The following is a 10382-nucleotide window of genomic DNA, read 5'->3' as shown; positions in this document are numbered from 1 at the left end:
CACTTTAGTCCAGGAGGCTGGTTTTTTATTTTCAAAAATAAGGGCTCTAGGGATCAAACTCAGGTCCTCATGCCTACAATGCAATCACTCTACTAACTAAGCTATCTCCCCAGCACTTTGGCCATTTCTTTATCCTACTAATTCAGCAACTAAACCACAAACACAATTTTTTATCTGTCAACTTTTAAAATCACCACAGCAGCATACTGATGCACATCTTAATCCCAGCACTCGGAAGGCCAAGGTAGGAGGATCACTGTAAGTTCAAGGCCAGCCTGGGACTACATAGTAAGTTCCAGTTCCAGGCCAGCCTGAGCTAGAGTGAGAACCTACCTGGAAAAAAAGCAAACAAAAAAAGAAATCACTATGGCTGTCTACCACTACCCATGCTCCTTTCTGTGAGGAGTGAGTGGACAAATAAGCAGTCGTGGAGGTTGTGAATAATAGAAGTCTGTTTAATGTCTGATATTCAAAGTCAACCTTACAAAGAAATGTCCTTGTATTTAATAAAGATGCTAAAAATGTTATTCACTTTTCAAATATTTATAATTTCCTTGTACAAAGTTCTGTACACAAAAATAAATATACAGAAGCAAACCCCATCAACTGTCTGCATCAGTAATCCTCACTGGTAGGCTCACCATTTATAAGGAAGACATCATTCAACGCAACCTGTCACAGAGACTGTCCTGTCAGCAAGGACTTCTACTCTAAGAGATCATACTGGCCTCTTATCAAGATTGCTCATCAGCAAGAGGCCTCCACCTATCAACCAGCCAATTGCAATGGCTGACTTTGTGGAGTGTGACCTAATGGTAATGTCTACATCCCATACTGACCAATGCTTAAAAATGCAGGTACGGTTAAAAACAGAAATAAGCCCCACCACTCCTTAGCTAGTCACTGTGAAAAGCATGCGTAAGGCAATTGAACTGAGGGTTAAGGGTTTGTCTTGCTAATGTCAAAAGTGACATTAACAAGGTTCTTAGCTTCATCCACCAGCTGATGGGCCCCTGCGTCCTGGTCTCCAGGAGCAGGCTCCACCTCCTTCACCAGTCAGAGGGTTATAACCTGGAAAGAGAGGAATAGCATAAGTTTTGATAGCTGAAAACCTGGAAACACTGTATGTCAAAAGTACAATCAAGAAAGAGTCCAACATGCAAGCAGGCAAGGATATGGACTCCATCCTCAAAGATGTTGCCAAGAAACTTTACTGTTTAAAAACTATTCAAGCCGGGAATGGTGGTATACACCTTTAATCCCAGCACTCAGGAGGCAGAGGTAGGAGGATCGCCATGAGTTCGAGGCCACCCTGAGACTATATAGTGAATTCCAGGTCAGCCTGGACTAGTGTGAGACCCTACCTTGAAAAAGCAAAAAAAAAAAATCGATTCAAATTGCTGGGCATGGTGGTACATGCCTTTAGTCCCAGCCCTCAGGAGACCAAGGTAGTAGGATCACTGTGATTTCAAGGCCAGCCTGAGAGTACATAGTGAATTCCAGGTCGGCATCGATTATATCAAGACCCTACCTCAAAAAAAAAAAAAAAAAAAAAGTTCAAATTTACTTGATAGTGGAGGAGGAAAAGAAAGCCATTTCACTTCTAGGTTTTACCTCCTCAGAACACATGCTCAAAACAGTCTGATTTAATTATATGGAGGCTCCAATTGCACTGCTTAGTAAAAAGCACAAGTTCAAATAAGGGCAAAAACAGATCCCAGTCCTTGAGAGGTATAGAGAAAAGTAGTTCAAGGTCACACTCAGCTGTACAATGAGTTCAAGCCAACCTTAACTACACGAGACTGTTTCAAACAACAAAACAAACCAGAATGGAACTTGCCCCTACTACCAGTCAGAACTAAATCCACATATCACCCAAACCCCAGCTTCCCAAAGCCAAAGGATAGGTGGGGACTTGAATGTGTGGCTCAATTTACATGATCAGCAGGCCTTAAGTGGGTTGGTTCTGCTCCTTAGAAAACAATCTAGGTTTAAGAAAGACCAATACAATCCAAAGCATAGTGACAAGGCAAAGTTTACTTCTGCAGGAGGATAGCTTTTCTGAGTTCTGGCAGAAAAACAAACAAAACAAAACAAAGCAAAGCAAAAAAAAAAAAAAAAAAAAAGGAGTTGTTGGCACTTTTTTTATATTCCCTAATGCAGGCAAGGTCCTGGGCATTACTAAGTCAGGGCTGCCCTCACAATCTCATGTGAGTGGCTAATACAAAACAACAGTTTCTAGGGTAAAACTAAAGGAGAGATTTAGGGACCAAGAACCAGATGCAAAACTGCTGTCAAAGATCACTGACTTTTGGTCTCAAGGACAGTTGACTCAGGAAGAGAGGCTTCCCACTAAAACTGAGTTTCTCTTAATTTTCTGGCAGAGAAGATACCATGTCTCTTTATTTCTCACATTAGTTGCTGCAAATCTCCAGACCATAATCCTTATTTGCAAACGTGGACAGGTCAGCACTGTGGGACACAAAAGCAAACCGTGTGCAAGTCACGTGCTTTGTTTCCCCTCCATTCCTCTGCTAAGTATCACCACCACTGCTTTGGAAACACGCTTCCAGGAACTTGACCCCTCCCTCCTGCCCTCTCATGGGCAGGAGCTCTTCATACTCTCTTAAAAAAGCAAAAAAAAAAAAAAAAAAAAAAAAAAAAAAAAAAAAAAACAGGTGTGGTAGACAGCTTCACATTGCTGAAATGAACTCCCAGACCAGAATGGAAGAAAAAATATTTATTGAAGCTTACAGACCCAGAGGAAGTTCCATAATGGCAGGAGAAGCTGGCCCCCTCTTCAAGGACCAAGCAGAGAGAGAGAAACATCAAGCCAAAAAAAAAAAAAAAAAAAAAAAGCCACACCATACAGCACACTTCAGGACTGGAATTGCAAATCCACCACAACTTAGAGTTGGACCCTAACATCTGCCCAGTAATACCTTCTCCAGCCATGTGGCTGCAGATACAAAGTACAAACTAATAAACACTGAATATATTGGGGGGCATCTATTCAAACTATCACAACAGGCTTCCAGCAATGAGAAATTTTAAAACAGCTTTGTAGCTACACCACTCCCCTCCAGCAAGCTGGGTGTAGGTTTCTGACACGGGATTAGAGGTCAGCAACAGTCTGCCTAGTATGTAACCAAGCTACCCAGGACCTATAACCCAAGCTATCCTTGGTCTTCAGAGACACAATTCAGGCCCCCACCACATCCTCCCATGGACAATTCAGACTAGAACTGGTTCCTACACAGTGGTCTAGTGTCTTTGTTTTCTCTTTCCTCAGTATTATTCTGGAACTCCTTGCCCTTAAATCACCGAAGATTACTGGTTACTCCATGTGTTTGAGTTTCAGCTTCCTAAAGGGATATGAAATTCCTCAAGGGCAAAACAAAGATACACTGCTATGGTGTTACTGAGAGTGCCTGGTCATGCTGCCTACAGAAAAAGCTGAGTAACATCTGTATCTTCAGGAAGTTACTTCCAGGACAGAGGGCAGCTCTGCTAGCAACACCTACCCACTGTGTTTTGCCCTGACACTCTCCTCCAAAGTCTGTCATAGACCAGGAAAAAATACTGAAATCCAACTACAATCACCCTAATGAGTAAGGGCCCACATGGTATTTTGTGTACTTCCTTTAATTCTCACAGTACCCTCTCAGCCTTATGATCACTGACACAGAGAATTTTACTTTCTTTTGTTGTTTTGGAGAGAGAGAGCTCACTAGATAACCCCGAATAGTCTCTAAATGCAGCAGCAATCCTACTTAAATTTGCCAAATGCTGGTATTACACAGGTGTGTCCTACCATGGCTTTCCAGAAAACTTCCATCTTTTTGTTTTTGTTTTTTTCAAGGTAGGATCTCACTCTATCCCAGACTGACCAGGTACCCCCAGGCTGGGCAAGAACCTAGGGAGATCCTAAAACTTAGCCTACCTAGTGCTAGTATTAAAGACATGTGTCACCATGCCTGACCTGAGAATCTTAGTTTTAAAAGGTAAGTGTATCTTCTAAATATTAATAATCCCAAGTGTAGCCAGGTATGGGGACACACACCTTTAATCCCAGCACTCAGGAGGCAGAGGTAGGCGGATCACCGTGAGTTCAAGAGCACCCTGAGACTCCATAGCGAATTCCAGGTCAGCCTGAGCTGGAGAACGACCCTACCTCCAAGAAGAAAAAAAAAAATCCCAAGTGTTTCACATCGTTTGGTGCTTACCACTGCCCCGCAAAGGCTTCTTGTCAGACTTCCGTTTGGGGACAACAGATGAAGTAGAAGGCCCAGGATTGTCTTCTTCCTGTTTACACATACACAGCTTTAAGAATCCACCAATAAATTCTACTTGGGGCTGGGGCATAGCTTAGTGATAGCAGTTGCTTAGTATATGCAAGGCCCTTTGCTCAATCCCCAGCACTACCCACCCCCCAAAAAGAATACAAGAGCAAAGCACAAAAACAAACAACCTATCCATAAGAAGCCAGCATTCCACTTGACTAGAACATGTCACCTTGGCACAATCCATGCTCACCGGAGGCTTTCTTGCGTTCCCTCGGTAACTTCTACCTTCCTGCATGCTGTCCCACATTTCAATCTTCTGTCTCCTTTTCTCTTCTTCAACCTATGGGAGAAATAAAAAAATACTATCAGCAGCTCCTCATTTTTGTAAAACAAATACTAATTTTGAGATTTTGTTGAGAATTCTTAATTCAAGCATCTCTCAAAATTTCCCTTTATTTCTTATCCAGTTAAAAAAAAAAGTTGCTGTAATTAAGTCAGATGCACAAAGTGGCACATGCATCTGGATTGCCTTTGCAGTGTCAAGAGGCCCTTGTGTACCCATTCATTCTCTCTCTCTGTTTGCAAATAATTTTCTTTTTGAGGCAAGCCCAACAGACTGCCCCCCACCTCTTTTAATGTGAGAGTGACAGCAAGAGCAAGAGAAAAAGAGAGAATTGGCATTCCCGGGGTCTCCAGCCACTATATTCCAACTCCAGATCATGTTCCACCTTGTGCACATGTGCGCCCTTGAACACTTGTGGCAACTTGTGCATCTGGCTTACGTGGGATCCAGAGAGTCAAACATGGATCCTTAGGTTTTTCAGGCAAGCGTCTTGACTGTTTAGCCATCTCTCCAGCCCAAAATAATTGTTTTTTAAAAAAAGTTGACATGCCTTTTATGGTGGTGCACGCCTTTAATCCCAGCACCTGGGAGGCTGAAATAGTATTGCTGTGAGTTTGAGGCTACCTTGAGACTATATAGTGAATTCCAGTTCAGCCTAGGCTAGAGCTAGACCCTAACTGAAAAACCAAACAACAGGCATGGTGGTACATGCCTTTTTTCCTAGCTGTTGGGAGACAATGGTAGGAGGATCCCTGTGAATTTGAGACCAGCCTGGGACTACAGTTAGACCCTGCTCAAGGAAGAAAAAAAAAGCTACTATACAAAGATGGACATAGTTATATACACCTGTAATTCTTGTACTTAAGAGGCTGATGGGAAGATCCCAAATTCAAGGTCAGCCTGAGCTACAGAGACCCTGTTTCAAAAATAAAAACTAGGACTGGAGAGATTGCTTAGTGGTCAAGGCATTTGCCTGCAAAGTCAAAAAGACAGGTTCAATTCCCCAGGACCCACGTAAGCCATATATACAAGGTGGCACATGCATGTGGAGTTCATATGCAGTGGCTAGAGGTCGTGGCGCACTCATTCTCGCTCTGTCTCTGCCTCTTTCACGCTCCCTCTCAAATAAAAATAAAAACAGCCATTGTGATTTGGTTGTGTGATAATTCACATATCTTGTGTAAATCAAAAGATGTATAGAAAAAAATTGAACATGTTTCAGTTCTTCTGAAAGACAACCTTATTATGTTTGGAAATGTAGAAGAACTGACTTTGTCATCACCTGGCTGTGCCATTTAGCCCCTCTGCCTTAGGTGCTGCGGTGCCAAGGACAGCCAGTTTCCAAGTACAATGGAAAGTTATGCATTACTGTGCTGGAGGGATGGCTTAGTGGCTAAGGCATTTGACAGCAAAGCCTAAGGACCCAGGTTCCATTCTCTAGGTCCCATGTAAGCCAGATGCACAAGGTAGTGCATGTTTTTAAAGTTCATTTGCAATTGCTAAAGGCCTTGGCATACCCATTGTCTCTGCCTGTCTCAAATAAAACAAATTTAAAAAATTTGTTTTTAAGTTAACAATTATGGAGACATAAGGGTGAATTAATCTCAACAGAAAACTATGCCCAGTAATGAGCACTTGAGAAAGCCTGGAGTCCTAGGGAACCAATGCAGGGAGGGAGCAGTGCATGTGACCTTTGCTCCTGCCTCCTACTCATGGACACATACATTTCTTTAAGCAACACTTGGTGCAACTGACAGGCATACCAGTGACACTTAATGCCTCACGTCCAATGGAATCCAGATCCAATTCCAGTTCATTCGGGTTCCAATTAGCTCGTGGTGTCACAAGGCATGTGTATCAGTGGTAGTGTTTGTTTAGCATGCATGAAGCCCTGAAAAAAAAAATTTTTGAAATAAAAACAATTCATACCTGTCTTAGTTTTTCCTTATGCTTTTCAACTTGTGCGTTTAGTTCTTCCTGCATTCTCAAACGAGCAGCTGCTAAAGCCTCTTGTCGTTTAACAACAACGTCAGGTTCTAAAACAGCAGAAAAAAGTGAAGACATAACCTCTTGTGCAATCTGAAATGGAAAATTCCTGGGCTAACTAAGTGTATAAAAGTTCAACTGTCAGACAACAAACAACAATTACAATCCCTCCCACTTTTTTTCTTGTCCATTTTTTTTTCCCACATAGGATCTCACTATACCCCAGTCTGACCTGGAACTCACTCTGTAGTCCCAAGCTGGCCTTGAACTCACAGGGATCCTCCCACCTCAACCTCCTTAGTGCTAGAATTAAAGGCATGTACCCCACACAAGGCAACTCTCCCTCCCCCACCCACTTTTTTTTCAAGAGTAATCCTATCTCCTATTTTATTGCTTAAGGAGACAAGTGATATCCCTATACCGAGTGATATCCCTAAACCGTAGGTCTTAGCCCTAAACATCCACTGCACTAGGAACTTAGTCCACCTCATCATGTGGTCACCTCACTTGCACCACCTTATCTTTAGGTTAACCAAGATTCCTACAGAACCCAACCAAAGCTGGAGGCTTCACCATCTTCATTCATCACTCATCAGCCCAGGCTTCTATTAGAAAGAGGGAAACATTCCAGGTACACGTCCTTGTTTCCAAAAAGAAGAGTCCTTCCAACTAGCACTAAGTACAAAACTTGGGTTTTCATCTAGTTGTAAAACAAAGCTTTCCACCCCAACCTCAGTACTGTAGAAACTCAGACAAATGGCAACCTGTATTTGTCTATTTATGCCATTATATAAATCATCTAACATTCCTTTTGGAAAAACCACAGAAGTGTGCTTCTAACTAAAGATTGGGCCTGGAGAGATTTTAGCAACTAAGGGGCTTGCCGGCAAAGCCTAAGGACCCAGGCTGGATTCACCAGTACCCACCCACATAAACCAAATGCACAAGGTGGCACATACATCTGGAGTTTATTTTCAGTGGCTAGGGGCCCTAGTGTGCCCATTCTCTATCTGCCTCTCTCTCTGAAATAAATAAATAAATATAAATAATGAAAAGACTGATCTTTAAGCCCCCCCTTTTTTTTTGGAGAGACAAAGTCTCATGTATCCCAGGCTGACCTCAAAATAGCACTTGCCTCTTGCCTCTACCTCCAGAGTGCTGGGATTACAGGCAGTACTGCAATTATGGGTGTGCACAGCTGGTTAATGTGCTGGGAATCAAACCTAGAGCTATGTCTATGCTAGACAAGTACCAACTGAACTACAGTCCCAGCTCCTAAAGGGCTCTTTGCTTTTAAATAACCAGATGTAATTGAAAACCAGGTCAGTCAGTGAAAAATCAAAGTATAGTGGATATGAAGACCTAAGGCTGAGCTTCTGTTCACTCACAAGGGTTTAAAACTAACTCAGTAATCAGGGCCACAAGTACAAAGCTCTTAAATTCTCTTTTGAATCCAAACTAAATTTTAAAACCACTCAATGCCAGGCGTGGTGGCATATTCTTTTAATCCCAGTTCTCAAGAGGCAGAGGTAGGAGGAATGCCATGAGTTTAAGGCCACCTTGAGCCTACATAGTGAATTCCAGGTCGGCCTGGGTTAGGGCAATACTACCTCAAAATATACAACCACCCACCACCACCAACAACAAAACACTTAAACTATGCATAGAACATGCCGCACACCAAGAAGGCAGTGTTCACACTTCTTTAAAATCTCCCAAAACCAGACATAAGGCCTTTAATCCCAGCACTTGGGAGGAAGAGGTAGGAGGATTGGTGTGAGTTCGAGGTCAGCGTGGGACTGCAGAATGTATTCCTGGTCAGCCCAGGCTAGAGTGAAATCCTACCTTGAGAAAAAGGAAAAAAAATCTCCAAAACTAGGGCACATGCAACCCAAACTTTACAGGTACAAACGCTCGCACCAGTATGAATGAGCATCATATAGATGTTACACTTGACAACAAGCTAATGTTTAAACATTAAGAGCAGCTGTCAGAGTTCCTGCCTCTATTTCTATTGCCAGGCACTAACCAAGCGTAGCCTCAGCTGGGACCAGCTGCCTGTGCCTCAAGGCTCTCAGCTGGACGGAGAGCTTCTGGAAGACCACGTAGAAGAGGATGCAGCAGAAGACGATGTACCAGCCATAGCTGGCCAGCAGGGAGCCCACTGCAAAGAAACCAAGTTTCAGAAACTGAAAACGGCACTTTCCTGTAACGCTCAACAAAACCCGATAGGGTAGCTTTTCCAAAACTTCCAATGTTAACTTCGAGATGGCTTTGAACAAGAAATCAACAATTGGGGGTGGGGGGCCTCAACATCAGAGCGGAGGGGCGGGGCAGTCGGAAGGGCTCAGTTCCAGGTAGGGGGGCTCAGGAATGCGCAAGCCTTTGGGACTCGGGGGAAGTACACGTTAACAGAGTGACAGCGTCCGGAGCGGAACGGGGGGTCTGGGGACTCCCGGGAGAAGGGCTTAAGGGACTCTCAGCAAACAAAGCCTGCGGGCGCCGCTCCAGGACAGGCGGCTTCCGGGAAGAGTCGGTGCGAGATCCCGGCCGGCCATCCCGGCCTGCCAGCGGCGCCAACGCCCGGCGCAGCGGAGGACGACGCACCGAACATGGCGGCGCTCCGCAGGCCCGCGACCCGCGGCCACTCACCCGTGACGTGCAGGAAGCGCAGACCCTCGGTCTCCAGCGCCGGTCGCGCGGACAGCTGCTCCGCTTCGTGTTCCATAGCGGCCTCTGTCGCTGTTGCAGCCGCCAGGACACCACCCGGTCGTCCGGTCTCCTCCAGCCCGCGCTTCCGGCCCGTCCTTTACGTACACGTGGCACTCTGGACGCGGCGTCTCCCCAACCTATCACAGCTCGACCTCGTCAACGCTGGGCCAATCACCGAGGGGGTGTGCCTGTGGGGCTGGCGAGGGGTGGGGGTCGCGCGTTCCTGTGCGGCTGGGCCTGGCTGCAGCTCAGTTGTGCTTCTGGTGTCAGCGAGGGCTCGAGACTCGATCTCTTTCCCTAGTTTCTTACTGAGTTTTTAAAAGTTCGTGTAACACTTGAAAATCTTGGAGTTTAATCTACAAAAAAAGTTTGCTTTTGTTTTGTTTTGTTTTTCTAGGTAAGGTCTCACTCTAGCCCAGGCTGACCTGGAGTTTACTATGTAGTTTCAGGGTGGACTCGAACTCCTGGTGATCCTCCTACCTTTTGCCTCCTCAGTGTTGGGATTAAAGGCTTGTGCCGCCGCGCCCTGCCCCTGATAGATTGTTCTTAGGCATCATTACCACGACAGGCATAATCTACAGACTTTAAGTCAATCTTTAAGAGGGTATAAACTTGATCTTATGGTGCTTAAAGGTGGAGCCTTTGGTTAATAATTGATTAGATCATTAGGGTGGGGTGCCTCCTGGAGGAGGAAGAGAAACCATACAAAAACACACATGCGAAAATGGCGGCTAGGGAACACGCCAAAGCAGCCTAGGGGAGAAAAAAACAAAAACACACATGCATTCCACCCCCATGTTGACATGTTAAGCCAAGAAGGGCCCCTAATAGAAGAATCTGCTCCATGTGACACCATGCTTTTTAAACTTCTCTAAATTTGTGGGTGTTGGTGATTGAACCTGGGGCTGCATATACTCTACAGCTAAGCTATAATGTCCTCAGGTCCAAACACCACTTTCTAAGAATTCTTACTTTTCTCTGGTTTCAGTGAGTTAAGAAAAGTGGTACATCATAAAAATGTGACCAGGGAGAGGGGGAGTTTATTTGCTTGTTTA

General features: G+C 44.5%; 1 protein-coding gene across 1 annotated transcript; it reads right to left on the bottom strand.

Annotated features, from left to right (window-relative positions):
• Positions 1-434: 434 nt before the first annotated feature.
• Selenos (selenoprotein S) lies at positions 435-9415 on the bottom strand. Its single transcript, XM_004658144.2, has 6 exons — positions 9268-9415; positions 8645-8779; positions 6559-6665; positions 4537-4626; positions 4227-4305; positions 435-1071 (listed from the first exon to the last, which is right to left on the bottom strand). The coding sequence occupies exons 1-6, from the start codon at positions 9341-9343 to the stop codon at positions 992-994; spliced, it is 567 nt and encodes a 188-aa protein (XP_004658201.2). The 5' UTR covers positions 9344-9415; the 3' UTR covers positions 435-991.
• Between the last annotated feature and the right edge of the window lie 967 nt (positions 9416-10382).

The sequence above is a fragment of the Jaculus jaculus genome, chromosome 3 (assembly GCF_020740685.1).
Source record: "Jaculus jaculus isolate mJacJac1 chromosome 3, mJacJac1.mat.Y.cur, whole genome shotgun sequence".
Taxonomy (NCBI): Eukaryota; Metazoa; Chordata; class Mammalia; order Rodentia; family Dipodidae; genus Jaculus; species Jaculus jaculus.
The sequence above is the reverse complement of the archived record's forward strand: the minus strand, read 5'-3'. Positions and strand labels throughout refer to the sequence as shown.